This window comes from Giraffa tippelskirchi, chromosome 1 (genome assembly GCF_054371585.1).
Source record: "Giraffa tippelskirchi isolate mGirTip1 chromosome 1, T2T-mGirTip1v1.2.pri, whole genome shotgun sequence".
NCBI classification, from domain to species: Eukaryota; Metazoa; Chordata; class Mammalia; order Artiodactyla; family Giraffidae; genus Giraffa; species Giraffa tippelskirchi.
Genome location: NC_137275.1, coordinates 131759564 through 131779326, shown reverse-complemented (window position 1 = coordinate 131779326; position 19763 = coordinate 131759564). Strand labels below are relative to the sequence as shown.

General features: G+C 50.3%; 1 protein-coding gene and 1 long non-coding RNA gene across 8 annotated transcripts; one reads left to right on the top strand and one right to left on the bottom strand.

Annotated features, from left to right (window-relative positions):
- Positions 1-275: 275 nt before the first annotated feature.
- On the bottom strand, positions 276-17905 carry CLU (clusterin). 7 transcript variants are annotated; one of them, XM_081497303.1, is made up of 10 exons: positions 17632-17905; positions 17395-17520; positions 13943-14059; positions 12516-12664; positions 10023-10193; positions 7182-7593; positions 5448-5549; positions 1707-1936; positions 791-960; positions 276-531 (listed from the first exon to the last, which is right to left on the bottom strand). In XM_081497303.1, exons 3-10 carry the CDS (start codon positions 14019-14021, stop codon positions 522-524), a joined length of 1323 nt encoding a protein of 440 aa, XP_081353429.1. In that variant the 5' UTR covers positions 14022-14059; positions 17395-17520; positions 17632-17905; the 3' UTR covers positions 276-521. The 7 variants fall into 7 exon arrangements, 6 of the variants coding, with proteins under 6 accessions (XP_081353429.1, XP_081353418.1, XP_081353407.1 ...); XM_081497292.1 differs by having other exon boundaries at positions 17756-17905; XM_081497281.1 differs by having other exon boundaries at positions 17865-17905.
- On the top strand, positions 11726-17785 carry LOC145509176 (uncharacterized). Its single transcript, XR_014055902.1, has 2 exons — positions 11726-13690; positions 15098-17785. It is a non-coding gene; the product is annotated as an uncharacterized LOC145509176 (long non-coding RNA).
- Positions 17906-19763: the final 1858 nt, after the last annotated feature.

Genomic DNA, 19763 nt, shown 5'->3' with positions numbered 1-19763 from the left:
ACTAAAAGGGGCTTCTCCGGGGCTCAGCAGTAAAGAATCTGCCAGCCAATGCAGGAGATGTGGGTTTGATCCCTGGGTCAGGCAGATCCCCTGGAGAAGAGAATGGTAACTCACTCCAGTATTCTTGCCTGGAGAATTCCATGGACAGAAGAACCCGGTAGGCTACCAGGTTCTATAATAGAGACCAATAGAGGCTGAGCGACTAAACAACAGTGAACCAAGATCCCACGTGTCTCAGGGCGCAGTCAAAAAAAAGAAGAGGACACAGCAGAGCATTCAGATTACAAGGCGGTTTATTGAGTTAGTGGCATGCGAGCAAGTTCTTCCCGTGATCAGCAAACGCAGGCATTAGTGCGTTTCAGAGGAGTTCAGAGGAAGGAGAGGCTGGTGGGGTCAGGAGGACCTTGTAGCCAGGGCCGGGTCATCTGGCGACGTGCAGAGCTCTCTAAAGGGGCCTGAAGCTCACCTCAGGGGCAAGTGGGTGCAGAGACTCCCATACTTGCAAAAGCAACTTTCATGCCTCACTCCTCCCTGAAAAAGAAGCAGGGGAGCAGAAGGTGAGGACTGATAATCACTGAGAAGCAGCAACCAACACTTTGATTCTCACCAACCCAGACAGAACACCTTCCAAAGAAAGAAAAAACTTCCTAGTAGCTTCCCGACTTCCTGCCTGGGCTCCGGCTATAGCTCCAGTGATGCCCAGGCTGGGTCCTCTGCCCCCACTTTTTTGGACCCCCAGGATGCTGTTGGCCCCAGGCGGACCGCGGTGGGGCAGGGGCCGCACACTCACAGGCTCTTCTGGCGGTATTGCTGCAGTGCTTTCCCCGCCACGTTCTCCATAAAGTTAGGACTGGAGACTTCCTGAGGGACCGTCACGGTGATGGGGAAGGAGCTGAAGAGCTTCACAACCACCTTGGTGAGGCCAGATGGGATGCTGGGGTCAGAGCCATGGGAATCCACCTGGAAGGAGAAAAAAAGGTCACGAGGGGGCGGGGATGACAGTCAACACAGACTCAGCTGGCAACTAAAGTCAGGCTTCATTCAGATCCATGGACCCCTTTGCTTTTCACTAACTTCCACGTTCTATACAACTCGGGGAACAGAAATGCCCTAACCCAGAGACACTAGTCTGTGGGGGGTAAACGCCTTCCACGAAGGACCAGTCCAGGGGGAGTCCACCAAACAAAATATGGTTTCAAGCTGCCGGGCGGTTTCGAGCCACCTGCTTCCTTTGGGCAGCCATTGGCCAGGTGGTGGTAGAAAAGCCATCAGGGAGAGAAAAAGAAATGTTTCCTGGTACTAGAGAGAAGCTTCTTATCACTGGAGGAGAACAATGGGCCAGTTCATGAGGCCTGCCTACGTGGGACAGGGCAGCTCTCCAGAAAGAGCAAGAGCTCTGCAGCTGGGCAGACAGGATCAAACGCCCGGGTGATCACCCCTCAGGTGGGAGATGCTGGGTAAGCTGTTGAACCTCGCCCTTTCCTCACCCATAAAATGAGATTGTGACACTCCACCTCACTGGGCGATGAGGCCTCCATGCACTGCTGTGCCTGAGGGTTCGCTTCCTGTGGTACGACAAGTGCTCCATCGAAAGCAGACATGCCCCCCGTGAACATCTTGATCCCGTTTCATCCCCAGGGGAGGACCACACGACCTCCAGACCACACTGTGAGTGCAGCGGCCGTGTGCAGCCAGCATGGACTCACCGTGGAGACCTGCAGATAGTACTGGTCGTCGTTCTGCGTGAGGTTGGCCAGCTGGGACACCCAGGTGAACTGCTCGTTCAGCTGCTTGAGCAGGGCCGACGTGTTGAGCATCTTCTGCTGGTAGGACTGGAGCAGCTGGTCGTACAGCCTGCTGAACTTTTCCGCCAGCTGCAGGGACGAGTTCAGCTGCTGGCGCAGCAGCATCTGAGTCGGGTTGCTGGCCGAACAGTCTGCCCAGAGATGCAAAGAACACAGACAGATGACAGAAATGTGAAGGGAGAGCTCAACAGGGATGAAGACAAATGGCAACCAGGTCATGCAGCCGGGACCTGAGCCAGAGCTACTCAGAAAGCCATCTTTCCACCAAGCGTTTGTGGTCAGCCCAAGACAAAGCAGAGAGCTTGCCCTGAGTGTGAATCAGCACATGCTATCTGCATCGAGAAAGTCTTGCCCTCAGAGGTGGTGTCAGCTGAAGTAAACTGTCTTGGTGACATCACTGATTTCTCTTTGGGTGCAAGACTCTGTCTCCCTGGAGATGGGCAAGGAGAGGCATTGTCCCACACCTCAAGAAGCACGGCCTCGGGGCTCCGTGTGCTTAGACCAGGAGATCCTCTCACTGCCCTGTCCCCTCAGGAATCATTTCCAGAAATGCTGGACGTTATCTGTAGCTACTATTTGTCTGGTACCGCTATGCCTATGCTCAGGCATTATCAAGCACTCTGGATAGCAGTGATCGCTAATAGTCTGATGTATTCTGACATCCAGCAATGAAACTGAGGACCACAGAGCTAAATCATTTGCCTAAAGTCATAGGATGAACAATTTGGGAGGTCAGGATGGTGAATCCAGAGCTTTAACTCCTAAACTTGAGCTCTTGCTACTCAGTCTATGGCTCTGGAAAGTTCTCCAAGCTAGCCTATGTAGAGCTGGAAATTCTGGCCCCAAGAACCTAGGTAGCAGAAGAGCTAGCCAGTATCCTCAGACCACGAGCACACAGGAACTGAGGGCTGTGGGTCCAGGTTTGCACACCTGCCCACCGTGGCTGGCTGCCAATCTCGCCAGAGAGTAGGGAAGTTCATTGCTTTTGGTCCCCGCCCCCACCCCTACCCACTGCTGCTGCTGCTAAGTCACCTCAGTCGTGTCCGACTCTGTGCGACCCCATAGATGGCAGCCCACCAGGCTCCGCCATCCCTGGGATTCTCCAGGCAAGAACACTGGAGTGGGCTGCCATTTCCTTCTCCAGTGCATGAAAGTGAAAAGTGAGTGAAGTTGCTCAGTCGTGTCTGACTCTTAGCGACCCCATGGACTGCAGCCTACCAGGCTCCTCCATCCATGGGATTTTCCAGGCAAGAGTACTGGAGTGGGATGCCATTGCCTTCTCCGCTACCCACTGCAGATGGTCAGATAGACTAGAGCTAGAAACAACACTCCCTCTTTAAACACTCTCTGTTTTTCTCTCCCTTAATTGTTGAAAAACATCCCCAAAAGAGCACATGAAACTCAAGCAAGTCAGGGAAAAGGAGGAGTTCTTTGCATGCTTCATCATGCTGGTTGTAATCATTTCTATTAAATTAAAATAAAACGTCAGGTGGGGCAAGACATAGGATTATGAACAATAAGCTGGGTTGAGAAATACGTACAATGACTAAACCCTCTGTGCCAGGGAATTATTGAAAATACGGACAGTCACTGAGAACCAGGATGCAGCCTAGGGCAGTGGCTCTCACCTGGGGTGGTGCTGTCCCCAGGGATATTTGACAAGGTCTGAAAACACTTTTGGTTGTCACAACTGGCAGGGTGGGGGGTGGGGGTGGGGGGGCGGTGGGAGGTTACTGGCATCCAGGGGCTAGAGGCCAGAGATGCTGCTAAACACCTTACAGTGCACAGGGCAGCCCCCATCACAAAGAGTGATCTGGTCCAGGGACTTCCCCAGTGGTCCAGTGGTTGAGAATCTGCCTTGCAATGCAGGGGTCACGGGGTTGATCCCTGGTCGGGGGACTAGAATCCCACGTTGCATGCCGCAACTACCGAGCCCACCCACTGTGATGCATGACACAGGGAAGATCCTGCATGCCATAACTAAGACCCAATGCAGCCAGATAAAAACATTTTTTAATAGTTACTTAAAAAATGATGAAGCCTATCATTAAAAAAAAAAAAAAAAGAATGACCTGGTCCAAAATGCCAGGAGAATGGAGATTGCAAAAGTCCAGTCTGGAGGTCCCAGGCAGCACGCACATGCTCTAACGGTTGCAAGCACCTTAGATAAGAGGTCATAAGTCTTGCTCAATGTAGAAAAGAAAACCAGCGTTTCAGGAAGTTGTGATCAGTGACGGTTAAGATCAGTACCACGGGCACCAATCTGAGCTTGGGCATCTGTAGGTCTCTTCTTCTGGCCCTAAGGTGACTTCCTCACCGTGAGGTAGTATGTGATTTATGGTTTTCTAACTATGATATTTTATGGGCTAAACCCAAGAGGCGGGTTTGTGGACTCCTCTCACTCCTTCATAGATCAGCCTTGTATAGCACTTGTACTTTCGCAGTGCCTTCTAAAATCACAGCACTGAGACTCGGAATATTTAACTAGACACTGAAGGGCTGCCCAGGCACCCGAAAGAATTAAGTAAGAGCAAAGCCACAGGATCGATCCACTCAGTACAGGGAAATAATTAACTCCTTCCTTCCAAGCATAGACTTTTGTGAGCCAGGAAGTGTGCCACTGCTTTTATAGCTGTTAACCTCCAAGTAGGAAGAATTCAGTCCCCGTGATAAAACAGAGAGCAGCAGCGGAAGGGAGCTATTTCCTTTAACTCAGGGACCAACCAACCACAGGGAAGGTGGCCAGAAAGCAAAGGTACTCCGAGGAGAGACCATATGTTCAGGGCAGAGAACAAAGCAGCACTGGTGGGGAGCACCTCCCAAACACCCCCCAGAAGGGCATCCAGTAATCTTGGGCAGGTCACCAAACCTTCTCTGACTCAGTCTTCTACTCTGTAAGATAAGTAGCCACCCCAGTTATTCTAGGGAGAAGAGTAAATGTTTGTAAAGTGTTTAGAAGAAGGGTGTTTAGTGACAAACACACGGCAAGAGTTTGTTTAACCCAGTCCATACTGTCGAAGGGCTTTCTCGATGGCTCAGTGGTAAAGAATCTGCCTGCCCATGCAGGAGACTTGAGTTCAATCCTGGGTCAGGAAGATTCCTTAGAGTAGGAAATGGCAACCCACTCCAGTATTCTTGCCTTGGAAATCCCATGGACAGAGGAGCCTGGCGGGCTACAGTCCATGGGTTGCAAAGAGTCAGGCGTGACTTAGCAACAAAACAACAACAGAACAACAACAACATACTGTCTAAATTTTCATTGTCTGCAGCCAAAAACGAAGATGAATACTAGGTTTGGCCCCTGGGAACAGACTGACTGGAGGAAGTCATAGGATGACAGCTTTTTAGAAAGCACAGCCATCCCTCCCACAGTCAGCCTGTTAACCGTGAGCTGATGTGATAAGTATTCTGTCTCCTGACCTCAGGGATAACTCTGCATCTTAACCCTCAACCCCAGATGGGGATCCAGGCAGAGCCAAGCAAAGCATAACCCCCACCCCCACCCCACCCCCGCCACCAAGAGCCACAGCTGGAAGGCAGCAGAGCTGTCATTAAACTCCCATCCACCTGACCCCCTAAAGGCAACCCCAGTGAGGTGCTGGGGACCTGAAGACACAGGAGACCAGGGGGTCCCTGACTCACCGACTTCCAGGATCTCCTGGCACTTCTCGCACTGGTCCTTCATCCACAAGCATCCCGTGGAGTTGTGGCGGATCTCCTTACACACAGTGCGGTCGTTGGTTTCTGGGAACACACGAGGAAAAGTCACACAGAGCAACATGGGCTGCCCCCATCTCTCTGAGCCCTTCCACACCACCGTCAAGCCCTTGGAGATGATTCTGCGGGCAGAGCAGGTTGGCATCTGGCTGTCGGCCTGCAGACAGACACAGGCTCGGACCAGCAGTGGGACTCCCTGCAGTGGGACCAGGAGGTGGTTCCCGGGCCCCAGGAACCTCCACCACCTCCACCTGCTGACACTTCTCCCATCTCCACGTTCCCTAAGCTGTGCACACTTCTCTTTGGTATCATAACCCGTTTCACTCTGCATTCTGTCTTGGCTTGTTTCTCTCCCCCTGGCCAGGCAGCAAGCTCCTTGAAGGCAGGAATAAGATTTACTTTGGAACCTCCTTATAATACAGGGCACCCCCCCCCAACCTTATGGATATGCAGGAAATGCTTGTTCAGGTCAATTTGTTGTCTAGCCACTAAGTTGTGTCAGACTCTCCTGCGACCCCATGGACTGTAGCCTGCCAGAGTCCTCAGTCCATGGGCTTCTCCAGGCAAGAATACTGGAGCATGTTGCCATTTCTTTTTCCAAGGAATCTTTCCAACTCAGGGGTCGAACCCACGTCTCCTGCATTGGCAGATGAGTTCTTCAACACTGAGCCACCAGGGAAACCTGTTTAGTCAGTACCCTCCTGTATTTCCAATCCATTACAAGCCAAAACCCAGTGCTGGTCCAACTGTAGCGTTTAGGCGATGGGATTGGCCAACAAGTGTCCGTTGGTTTAATGAAAGAAATCACTTCTAAAAGTTTCAGCTTTTCATGTCCATGTTAGAGTTCATTCATTCAAAAGATACTCGCTGTGTGCCCATTCTCTACCAGACCCTAAGGTTATAGCCACAAACAGCTTTCTTAACTGTACAGTGAGCTGATTATATAATTCATTACCAATATATGCATGGCATCCACATAAAGCACCTGAGTTCCCAAGACAAAGGGGTCTAGTCCTCAAGAGTGGTGGTCCGTAACCTTTTTGGTTCAAGGGATCAGTTTTGTGGAAGACAATTTTTCCATGGACCAGGGAGGAGGTGGGTGGGGGGTGGTTTCAGGATGATTCAAGAGCATTACATTTATTGTGCTCTTTATGTCTATCATTATTACACCAGCTCTACCTCAGATCAACAGGCATTAAATCCCAGAGGCTGGGGATCCCAATGCTAGAGGAAATAGTGTCATGCCCACCAGTTGTTAGAAGGAGCCTGGAAACTAAAAAAAATACCAGAGTTACAAGTCCTGTAGGGCTAGATTTGACCAGCCCAGGAGATTTCCCGAACCAGGGATCAAACCCACATCTCCTGCATTACAGGCGGATTCTTTACCGCTGAGCCAACAGGGATGTCCGTGAAACTTTGGACCTTTGGGCATGTTCCTACACCCCCTGTCAAACAGGGATGGCAGCCCCCTCCCCAGGTTGCTCTTTAGAGGATTCAGATGATACAGGCCAAGTCCTGGGCACAGACCTGAGCATCTAAGGCTCCCTGCCTCCACACTTCCTGAGCTCCTTAGCTATTCATACATTTCTTCAGCATCACAGCCTGTTTGACTGGATTAAGCATCTCAAAGAACTGAGTTTTCATCCCCCTCCTTCTCACCTCCTGGGAATTCCGCCATGGGGAACTGGTAGGGAAACCTATGCAGGTGGGCGTCCATGGCCTGCTGGGCCTGGTGGATCATGTCGTAGAAGGGCTGAAACACATCGTGGAAGTTGAGGGGTGCCAAAAAGGGGAAAGGCATCACATTCCGGGCGAAGCGGGACTTGGGATTGAAGAAGCGTGACCCCCTCGGGAACGAGGTGAAGGGGGAGTAGTACTGAGTGTCCTGGGGCCTCCGGGGGAAGAACCGGTCCTGGAAGAGCTCGTCCATGATGCTGGACGCCCGAGTGAAGCTGTCCTCCATGACGTCCATCACGTGGCTCTGCTGCCGGTCGTTCTCCATCAGGGAATCGATGCGGTCACCATTGATCCAGAAGTAGAAGGGGGAGCTCTGGTTTAGGAACTCCTCGAGCTGTGACAGTAGATAGGGGATAGTCAGGGATGCCTCCCCCTTGTCAAGACGGGCCAGGCCCATCCCGGCTGCACCTGGGACATCTCAGAGTCACAGCAGGGGGCAGAAGGCCCGGCTGGGAATAGCTCCCCATCTCTGAAATGTCCAGGCCAGCCCCCTTCCATTCTACTGACCCCAGCGGGGATGAATAAGAAGACCTGTGAGGCCAAGAAAGTCACAAGACCTGTCAGGTGAGACTAATCTTCTGTCCTCTTTGACTCCCCCCCCTCCCCAATCAGCCAAGCACCAACCAATAGGACTCTGGGGAAGGGCAAAATTCATGATTCCTAATTGAGCAAGGCCTGCAGGGGAGGGTAGATCAATGTTAACATACTAAAAATTCTTAATTCCTAGCATTGAAACATGTACATTATCATATGTGACACAGATCGCCAGTCCAGGTTCAATGCATGAGACAGGGCGCTCAGGGCTGGTGCACTGGGATGACCCAGAGGGATGGGATGGGGAGGGAGGTGGGAGGGGGGTTCTGGAATGGGAACACATGTACATCCATGGCTGATTCATGTGAATGTATGGCAAAAACCACTACAATATTGTAAAGTAATTAGCCTCCAATTAAATAAATTTTTTTTAAAAAGTGAAAAATAAAAAGAAGGACAGTGGACAACTTGAGGGTGAGTGGAAGTGGCATAGAAGAATGGGGCACACCTGGGGAAAAATGGCAGTGGTTATCTTCTATTTCTTAAGTTGGATGCTGGTTTTTAGATATTTGTTTACTATGTTCCATGGCTTACAAAAATGTTTTATATGGTCTTCTAAATGTATCAAATTATTAAAAATGAAAAAACATAAAAGCAAAAATCTGTGCAAATATAAAAAAATAAAAAATAAGCTGTTTCAATGTAAAAAAATAATATGTATTCTTAATTCCTTTTGCTAAAGAGGACACAGGGCTCTGCCCTACCATGGAGCCATTTGTTAATTAACGCAGCTGACAATAGCTGGATGAGAGTTTTTTAAGATGGCAAACAACTGGCACAGGTGTTTTTCACATTCCCACATTACTGCACTCATAGCAGACATTACCAATCAATCACCACACTCTAGGCCCCAATGCAGCCAGAATTAATTAATTGCAACTGGCATGTGAAATGAAGCTGTGATACTGTAATTTATCATAAGAAATATGTACGGTCTGGCTCCTGTCAGGAAGAAGGTCCTAAAGGTCTTGGAATTTCCTGTGATAAGAGCAATTAAGGTGTCTCTTGTTATGTTAGGGAGGTGACTTTTGGAAAGCAACTAAGGATGAGGGCTGACTGTCGGAGTGAACTACATGATTAAAGGGCTAGTGCTTTTGGCCCCAGCTCCTGATTTCCACAAAGGGGAGAGGGGCTGGAGATTGAATCAATGACCAATGGCCAATGATTTAATCAATCATGCTGGTGTAATGAAGCCTCTATCAAATCCAAAAGGACGGGCTTGTAAAGCTTCTGGGTTGATAGACACGTGCGCCAAGGAGACGCAAGAGACTGTTGCACTTGGAGAGGACATGAAGACTCCCCACTGCTCCCCATCCCAAGCTCTGGGCATCTCTTCCATCTTGCTGTTTCTGACTCATATCCTTTTATTTTTATTATTTTTTAAAGGGTGATCAATGGGCTGGTCGCCCATTGGTGGCTTTTTTAAAAATGATTTTACCTACGTGAAATTTACCCCGTGGCATGTGGGATCCTAGTTCCCCAACCAGGGTTCGAACTCATGTCCCCTGCACTGCAAGGTAAATACTTAACCACTGGACCACTGGGGAAATCCCCCAAGTTATATCCTTCTATAACAAATTGACTATCTACTATGTAAAATGTTTTTCCGGGTTCTGTGAGCTTCTCAAGCAAATTAATTGAACTTAAGGGGGCAATCCACCTGTAATGTAGGAGACTCGGGTTCAATGCCTGGGTCAAGGAGATGCCTGGGAGAAGGAAATGGCAACTCACTCCAGTATTTTTGCCTGGGAAATCCCATGGACAGAGGAGCCTGTCAGGCTACAGTCCATGGGGTTGCAAAGAGTCAGACACGACTTAGCTAATCAACAGCAACAAAAGGAAGCAGTCACGGAACCCTCTAATCTACAGCCAGGCAGTCAGAAGCACAGGTAACCACCTGGACTTCTGACTGGCTGTTGAAGTCGGGGGTGGGCGTGATGGGGCAGTCTTGTGGGACTGAGCCCTGAACTTGTGGGGTCTGACGCTGTCTCCGGGTAGATGGGGTCCAACTTGAGTTGAACTGCAGGGCACCCAGCTGGTGTGGGAGAACCCCTTGGTGGGGAAAGCCCCCCACACTTGGAACTCGGTGCAGAATCAAAAAAACATATTCAGTTCTCCTCACTCCCCGCCCCAAGCCCTGCTGTGCTGAAGGAGCAGGGCCCTCATCACCTGGTGGCCAACCAGTCCCGAGCCGCTTCTGCACACACGTGCGTAGAACTTCATGCAGGTCTGTTTCAGGCAGGGCTTACACTCCTCCCAGAGGGCCGTCATGGTCTCATTGCACACCCCCTGGGATGCCTTCAGCTTGTTTTCAGAATCCCTGGTGTCATTCAGGGCGTCCTAGGGGATGACACAGGCTGGCTTAGCCACAGAAACCACAGGCTTCCCCTGCCCGAGTTAGGCATGGGTGGGCCCGGGCCCTCCCACCTCTGCCCAACCTGGGCACATGGGGTGTTTGTTTCCACCCCTGCTCTGGCTCGCAAGAACCCACATTTGCCACCTGGATGTCCCTTTTCATCTGGTTTTAAACATCCTCCCATCTTCATCCTGCTCCTTAGTCCTTTCTGGCCCCTAGAGCTCATCTGGACTTCTTTCTCTGATGCTGCACCTACAGTCTTTACCCCAAGACTTCCCCCCTCTCACTAAATACCCCACTTTCTACTCTCAACTTCAGGAATTTAAATGTCATCTTCCAAAGCTTCCCTGAATCTAATTTTTCTATGGCAACCAAGGCCCCTGGCATACCATGGTAACAGGTAAGCTTCCAAAATCAAAGTCACATCTACTACCAAAACTCTCTAACATGACCATGACATTTGACCCAGTAAATCTGCAAGAATCTATCCCAAGGATTTCCTGCAATAAAGGAGAAGTTCATATGCCTGAAGATATTTGTTACAATATTCATGAATGGCAAAAAAAAAATACTGGCATCAACTCAGATGCTCAAAACTAGCGGACCAGTTAAGCAAATTGTTGTACCTACAAATGGAGACAGGATAGAATTACCAAGGATGTTTATAATAAGTGTTAAATATTACAATAAGCATTTCTCACATTAAAAAATTCGTGAATTTGAGTATAGCCACTGTCCAAAAAGTATAGAGAAATAGTAGTAAGAAATAGATCAAATGCAGGTATCCTTAGATACCTAAGGAATTGTCCTAAGGTAAAAGGATTATGGAAAAACTTTTCCTCTTCTGCTTTTCTATATTAAAATCTTGATAAATGAGTGTATCATTTATAAATGATAAATTACTCTTCAAAGCATTAAGTAGACCATCCATACCCCCAAATGAAGCCACACTAGGAATGTTTGACCAGGAGGAGCTATGAGAGATCTTCCCCTACTTCATGTTCCCTGTCCCCCTGGTCCATGTCCACTGCCTCTTGCTCCCAGATGGTGAAGGCCACCATGCCTCCTACTAGGCCAATTCACAGGCAATTCCTTTCTTTCCCGTTCCCATATTCATGGAGTCTTTTTCCAAACATGATGTGCTTTATCATAGATTGTCAACTATCAAATTCCAGTGAGTAGCACAAATATTGAAGAAAAAGACTTGCCACTTCTCCGTGGACTCTAGGAGGCTTCTCATAGCATGCTGGGAATTTCTACTCATGTCAAGAAAGGGCATTAAGTTTCAAAGAAAGAGCTGCACCCAGGCCAACATTTCTGTAAGTGGCTTCCATGCAATTGTGCTACAAGTTATCAGGAAAAAAATAAATGGATCCCCAGGTCAATTGGATTTGGAAAGCACTTGGGTTGAATGAAGTCACATATGTTTCTTCACTGCAGAACTTCTCTGAGTCTTTATAATGATTTCACTCCATGCATTAGGGACCATAGGCCCCATTTCAGCATCTCTGTTATTAGGGTTAGGGTAGCAATATGAGTAGAATTTGAGGATACCTTCAAGGAGACTATTTATTTTTTAAATAAGCTGGGCTTCCCACGTGGCACTAGTTGTAAAGAACCCACCTGCCAATGCAGGAGACATTTAAGAGAAGCAGGTTCGATCCCTGGATCAGAAAGATTCCCCTGGAGGAGGAAATGGCAACCCACTCCAGCATTCTTGCCTGGAGAATCCCATGAACTGAGGAGCCTGGCGGGCTACAGCACATGGAGTTTCAAAGAGTTGGACACAACTGAAGTGACTTAGCACAGCGTAAATCAGCTGTTTATTGAACGACAGTAGTTTAGTTTTGTTTGTTCACCATTGGACCTAGATGTCTCTTTACAAAGTAGTCCAGAACTCAGATGTGGGCAATAGTGTGTGCCTGCTGTACCCCAAAGGTATTACTCACACTAGATAAGCTTCCTGAAGGTAGAGTGACATCCACCTCCTAACCTGTGACAATGACAGACCCTACTCAAAGCCAACCTTGGAGCTTGCACACAATCGGAGTTTAGAAAAATCTATTGAAATGAATCTGGGCAGCAGGCCCTAGGCCAGGCTTAAAACGAAACCAGATCCAAAATATCACCCCTTGAAGCTTTCAAAAGCAAATAAACTTTCCCTATTTGTTAACCACAGCCCTGGGTATCAGCTGACACAGCTGGGAAGGCAAGACAGAGGGTCACCATGGCAACCTGGCAGGGCTTCCCCATGCCCTCCCTACAGCACAGAGGATCAAGGTGGGGGCAGCTAGGCTCTTCCTTACCTCTTTCTTCTTCTTGGCTTCCTCTAGGGAGCTGAGCAGTAATTTGCGCTCTTCATTGGTTTGTTCTATTTGGGTCTTTATCTGTTTCACCTCCTTGAGAGCATTTTTAATTTCTTTATTCACGTACTTACTCCCCTCAGTGGACATTTCTGCAGGAAAAGGGCAGGCAGTTGGATGATGTGAGAGGAAGGGATGGTGCTGGGAATACAACCCTGGAACCAGTTTAAAGGGTCAGAAAGGCCAGGGGGTTTAGGGGCTGCCAAGGCTGGGGTCCCCCTTGCAGGTAGCCTTCAAGGTCCCAGCTTCACCTTGACCCAGGTTCCATTCCAGGTTCCATCTCCAGGGCACACTGAAGACCCAGGGCCTGAGAATCAATTACACCCAGCTGCTCAGAAATGCAAACACTGGAGCAGACACATCCCAAAGGAGGAATAACCCAGTGTGCTCCTGTTGCGCTGGAGGAGCAGCCTAACCAGCTGCAGAAGAAAATTTTCAAGGAAAAAATAAATCCTGGAAGTGCAATTGTTTAAGCATCAAAATATAAAATAGTATCCTCTTGGATACAACCTCTTCTGGAATGCAGTTTAAGCAAACATCTGAATTTCATCTTTGTTCCGACAAATGGTATGAGGTGACAGGGACATGGAGGTGAGACTGTGATCAGACACCATATCGTGTGACAAATACAATGAGATGATGTCACTGAAGTGCTGAAAGTAACAGCTCATGCTTCTCTGGTGCTTATCTTGGGCAAGCACCACGCTGGATGCTTCACGTGCATTTTATTTAAGACTCTCAACACCGCCTTCACCCCACTGCACAAATGAGGATGAAGAATCATAGTGAGGTCAAGATACTCACCCAGGGTTATAACAGCTGGGGAGGGCAGAGACAGACTCCCACCCACCTCTGATTTCAACATTTGGGTTTCTAACTACTACCCCAGAGAGTTGGTCAGCTTGCAGGACGAGAGTGAAGTAGAGGGAAGACAGGTGTCAGGAAAGACCTAGCAGAAGAAGGGAAGCAAAAGCCAGGCTTTGAAGGATGACAAGTCCTCCTAATAAATGATATTTCCTCTTTCCTGAATCCAGAGCATTGGTTTTCTAGGTGGCAAGGTGGCAGATACAGGTAGTAAGCTTTATGGAAACTCAAAGGGGAAGTCCACAGAGGCCCCAGTGGTCCAGGCTTCAAGGAGCATCATGGAGGTGGTGTGGGCGCTGGGCCAAGAGGACTGGGAAGGGAACAGCTGAAGGAGACGCAGCAGTCAGAAAGGGCTTGGGGTCCACCTGAAAGTGCCTTGAAGCCAATTTGACCAAAAAGAGACTGGGCTGGCAACAGAGGGCACAGAGAGGGGCCTGAGCAGAGCAAACCAGATCCGATGCACAGGGCAGAAACAGTCTATGACCCCTGGGGGCCTGGTCACTTACCCTGGAGCTCTTTGTCAGAGATTGCCCGGCCACTCTCCCAGCTGAGCAGCAGCCCCACCAACAGCAGTAGAGTCTTCATCTTGCCTCCTTCTCCACTTCTGGAATCCCAGCACGCCTCTGTTTGTAGAGAACAGGGGACTGTCATGGCAACAGCTAGACAGCCCGCTGGTCTCCGGCCCAGCCTGCCGCCCGCTTTCCCGGAGCCCTGCTGAGGCCTGGCCCTCTGCTATGCCCTCAGCTCATATCACCGCCTTTTTATCCCAGGGACTGGACAAGAAAGGATCAGTCTTGCCAATGGGCACCTTCAAAAGAAAGTGGGAGGCAGTGGGTACCAGGAAGAACCCCAGGAAAGCAGCCTCATACAGAAGAAACAAGGATCTGGAGTCGGAACCACTAGACTCAGGTCCAAGCTACCCTCCTCCTGCTCCTCGTCCTCTCCTTCCTCCCCCTGTTCCACCCCCTCTTCCTTCTCCTCCCCCTCCTCCTTCTCTTCTCATCATAGCTGACTGTGCCCCCAAAAGGCACAGAAACTGTCTGCATCCAGAGAGGACATCTATCCGACGACACCTGCTCACATCAAACTCAACTCTGAATACACCTCTCTTGGGTCACTCATCCGGCCTATCCCGTCCCCCTAAAGTGGGGACTGCAGCCCAGAGCACAGCCAGCGCCATGCTGTCGACATCACCAAGCCTGCCCACAGCAGGCATCACCAATCAATCACAGCACTGTCCCCAACCACGCCTCGACTCCTCCTGAAAGTGCTTTTCGAGGGTCTGAGGCTGTTTTGAGGGCCTGAGGCACTGACAGCCTCAGACCTTCTGGGTTGGCTCAGGGAAATAAATCCATTTGTCATCCCCAGCGTGAGACTTGAGGCGGGAGGCGTGGATGTGAGTAGAGCAAGGCGAGGACAGTGGTCTCCAGGGAGTGTAGAGAGGGAGGGGTAAAGCCAAAGGATTGGGGAGGGGGACCCGGGGGGGCAAGGAGCCTCCCCAGAAGAAGTCCTGCTGGGAGGAGCACCTCTCTGCTCCGCCAGGTCCCTTTCACTTAGCTGGTCTCTCTAAACCCACTGCAGGGCATCTGCCAAGGTCCTCCCACCACACTGGTGCCTGAACCCTGGACCAGCTGGTCTTACACAATGGATCCTTTCCCCAGAGCTGAAGTTGTTGCAAAACAGAAACCCCTCCCCCTGCATCCCTCCCCCCACACCCCTCCCCACAGCTGCTCATCTGAACTCACCGACTTCCCCTAACAAGAATGGGAAGGGGCTCTCCCCTTCCTGGAACGATGCACACCCCAAAGCTGCTCTCAGCTCCGCAGGCTGAGACCCTGGGAGAACATGAATAAGGTAACTCTCTCCTGAGATGCGATTAGTAAGGCAGCTGGGCTGTGGACCCTGAACAGCGTGGGAGAGAAGAGCCGGTCACTGACCTCCCCAGAGATGGTGGGTGGGAAGCTGAGCCAGGGCGCTATTTCAGGTCTGCCAGGCGCTGCCCCAGCTGCTCACTGAGGCCTGAAACGCCTCAAGCAGGGACAGAGGCTTTGTCATGCCAGAGAGACAAAGCCAGCAAGAAACACCCCTCCAGCAGAGCACCCCTCCATAAGTGAAGGCTTTTGAGAAATCCATATATCAGCCTTTGAAATAGGCTGGGACAGGAAGACAGGGCATTGGGTAGTCCTAAGGAAAAGAGATGCAGGGAAGTCAGGGAAGTCAAAGGCAAGAGCACTGCATGAGGAGTCCAGAAACCCAGGGGTCAGTACAGGATCTACCATCAGGAGCCTGGAGACCATGGGAGCCACGGAGCTGAGAGCTGGGACAGAGGCCTGTCTCCCATTCAGTCTTCCACCTCAAAGGGGAGGCGGAACCCAGAAACATGGTGGGGCTCCCCAAGGCCTACAAGCAGGCGGCAACCCCAGGATGAGAACCTAGCCCTCCCAACCCCCCAGTCCAGTGTTCTTTCCTTGACACCAAGTCACTGAAATCTGAGCCTCAGCTTTTCATCTGTAAAATGGACCTAATACAGACCTCAGAGATTTGAATTTGTTCTGTAAACACAAGGGTCTTACATCATCACAGGAAATTCCGACTCCTTCAAAAATAGACGAAGGACCAATTGTGGGCACTGGCATGATATCTTTCAGGGAAGTGGGAGGAGGTGGCATGTAGAGATAGGGACAGAGGAACTGAAGCAGGCACACAGAGGCCACCCGCGGTCCTTCCCTGCTGCGAGCTTTGCCTTAATGAAGCAGTCGGCTCCTTAAAAGTACCTGGGAATTAGCCAGGAGTCTTGTTATCACACCAGATTCTGATTCCAAGACTGCTATGCTAAAAAGCTTGCAGGTGATACCGATACTAGCCCAAGGACAGTACGAGAGAACAGAGACTGTGCAGCCAAATTACCCTCCCTTTGCACTAACTCCCCTCCCCTCCCATCTTTGGACCAGGGTACCTGGTTGCCAACTGCTCTGATTAAACAAGCCAGTCAAAGGCCCTCCTTTCCCCAGAGGAAGCCATGGGGAGGACACGGTCAGGCAGAGAAAGCTGCAGGGTTCAAAGCCCAAGCTCCTCTCCTACTCCCTCCCTAAATATAATAAACTCAACCAAAATGAAAAACAAAACAATTCACCTGTAATTCACACCCTTCGAGGCAACATTAGCACTGTGGTATCATCATTCCTCTTTTCTATGCATTTGCATACAATTGGGTCCTTTACATCCACTATGTTCAAATACACTCTAAAAGCATACTTTCATGTCTGTGTAAAAGTCCTTTTTCTGGTGTACCTTATTTTGCCATTCCACATGGCTAAGCATTTAAATAGTGTTTAATTTCTGACTATTATTATAATGAACACTCTCAAGAGCATCCTTTTATAGAATTTGTACTTACTCTTAAATTCTTAACCTCACTCTTAAATAGTAATAATCAGCTTCTTTTTTTCAGTAAGCTCAGAAATTCTGGAAGGTCAAGACTTGGGTTCTAATCCCAATTCTGATACCTATTTTCTGTTTATCCTTGGAGATTTTTCTTTCTGTTTATCCTTCCAGATTTTCACCTATAAAATGTGACAGTTTTAATCAAATGTCTGAAACCTGATGGAGATTGTGTGACGTTTCTCTGATGTATTCTGGTGCATTAGGAAGCAGAGTTTTCCAGGCGGCTCAGTGGTGAAGAATCTGCCTGCCAATGCAGGAGACTCAAGAGATGCGGGTTCCATCCCTGAGTTGGGAAGATCCCCTGAAGGAGGAAATAGCAACCCACTCCAGTATTCTTGCCTGGAGAATTCCATGGACAGAGGAGCCTGGCAGGCTACAGTCCATGGGGTAACAGAGAGTCGGACACGATTGGGCGACTAAGCACTTACGCAACATATACTTTAATCAAAATATCATACTTATAAACATACTAGCCAGAGAACTAGAGAATTCGGGAGCAAACAAGATGACTCACGCGCTCAAGCTGACTGCCACCCCTGGAGATATCAGCGCCTTTCCAAGGAAAATGCTGCAGGAAGGCTCTCAGCGCAGGCCAGCTCTGCCACTCAATAGCCTGGCCTCCAGCGTCTGCGGCAGTCCTCTAAATGTCAATTTCCCCATCTTTACAAAAGGAAGGTTCACTACACCAATCCTATTTACCCCACAGAACTGTGATTGGAGTTCATGAACAAAAGGGCTCCCGAGTCCTTGCCTGTGCGCCGACCCCAGCGATTTTCGGACCCCGCCAGGCTCGCAGGCGATGGGGTTCCGGTCACCTGCCTTCTCTGATCTCCCGACTCCACCCAAAGCGCCCCCTCTGACAGCCCTGTAACTACCAGCGATCATCCTCTCCTAGCCTGGCGGCCGCCTCCACCCCCACCCCTTCGTTCATCGTCCCGGCGGCGGGGCTCTTCGCAGGGAACTGGAAGGGTGGGGACGTCTCACCGGTCACCGCTGCCCGCGCTCTCCTCCTGGCCACGCCGCGTGCACAGCACCGTGAGGCGCCCGTATTTATAGCGCTCCGCTGCGTATACACCCACTTTGGGGCTGGCTGCAAACCTGCATGACTCACGCCCAAAGAATGCCGTAGAAAGCACCGGGAGCTTTCTGGAAGCCTGCGCGGGAGGGGTTGCGGAGATGCGGGGGGCGGGCAGTTGGGGGTGGGGGGTGTCCGGTGCAGCACTCGGCGGGGGGCGCAGGGGGGCGCTTTGGCACCGCGAAAGGCTCCAGCGGAGACAGACGCTGGGGTGCAGGATCGCACCCTTGGGGCTCAGAGCTGGGGCACGTCTCCCCCAGGAGGGAAGAGCCTGAATTAACGTGCACGGCAAGCGCCCCGCTCCGCAGAAACGGAGGGATGTTCCACGCCGCAGGCTGGTGCCTACTCCCAAATCAAAACTCACAATTCCGCTGCCCGATTGAACGTTAGTTTTTCACTTGCGCCACTCCTCCGGCTCCATTTAAAAGCATCAGAAATAACGGGGGTGTAATGGAGAGGGATGTTGTGATAGAGAAGGAACACAGAAAATACGAAATGACCGCTTCCCAAACCACTACAGTGACCTGGTGATCCCATGGCAGACCTGCTAGGCTGCAGGGAACAGAAGCAGGTTCTTAGGAATGAACAGAGCATCCGTTTGGGAAATCATACGGCCTCCCTGGCTCTTTGATTCCTGGACCTTAAGTAAGTGTTGTCCCCATCCACTTGAGACCCAGCCAAACCGAGTGGGCTTCATGAACATGGGACCCTGCTGCCCCATGCGTTGTTTGATGAGCTACTGTCCAAGTTTTGAAATTCTCAATCGTTTTTGAACAAGGGGCCCTGCGTTTTCTTTGTGCACGGGGCCTCACAAATTATGCTGCTGATCCTATTTGCAAAGGCTCTCACTGATCTCCACCGGCCTCAAGTTCCCTCTGCTGGCAGGAGGAAGCTTGCCAATAGACTCCCTGTGGCAGGGGGCTTTGATGGGGCTGAGGGGTGGGAGCCCTTATGCCCCACCTTGGCAGGGAGGGGACCAACCCAGAAGCCCCACAGGCATAGCTATTAATACTTCCTGGGGAAGAAAGAGTCAGGCACTCTGATCCAGGATGTTTGAGCCCTAAGAGAAAGGTCTAGGGGCTTGAGGGTGATTCTCGCCCTGGCTGGGGGAAGATGGGTGTGCAGGGCAGGTGTGGACAGTTTGGTTCACTTGCCAACTGAAAACCAGCAAGATGAGGGGCTCAGAGGAGAGTCCTACAGCAAGGGGCTGAGTTTTCCTGCTCACAGCTTTCAACATACAGCTTCAGACTCAGTCCCTGCTTGCCCAAGGTCCGGGGCAACTAGGACCCCACCCTTTTCAGGAAGGAGCACAGAGGGAGCTTCTAGACATGTGAAAAACAGGGAGAAAGTGTATGTGGGGGGGGGGGATGCATAGAATTCTGATGGAGCTCTCAGCTCCATCCTGAGGATCTGGGTGACCTTGGCCAGCCCAAAGATTTTAACCCCCACGCCCCATCCCGGCTCCTCAGTTCTCAGTTTCTTCCTTCTGGACAATGAGGACTCTGAGGTCCCCTTCAACCTCACCAGGAGCAATGCCAAGTGTGAGAAGATAATCAGCCCAGAAGGAAGAAAAAAAAAAAAAAATCCAGCCAGAATTTGCAACAGTATTTCTCTTCTGAGGCTTCACTTTATGTTCCTGAAAAGGTCTAATTATCAGTAACAGCTACATTTTCTATGGAAACTGCCACCTCTTTAGCATCCTATCAATGCCCCCAGGCCAGATGGATTCTCTTTGAGCTTGCTCCTTGTAACTTTTCTGTTCTGTGACTCCCCAGCATCCGGTACAGTAGGCACAAATCTGTAATAAT

Excerpts from the sequence above, each read along its gene's own strand:
- CLU (XM_081497261.1), bottom strand. Across the intron at positions 12,665-13,942 it reads CTCTGACAAAGAGCTCCAGG|AAATGTCCACTGAGGGGAGT; the intron begins GTAAGTGACCAG and ends CTTTTCCTGCAG. Across the intron at positions 7,594-10,022 it reads CGGGACTGGTTGGCCACCAG|CTCGAGGAGTTCCTAAACCA; the intron begins GTGATGAGGGCC and ends CTACTGTCACAG.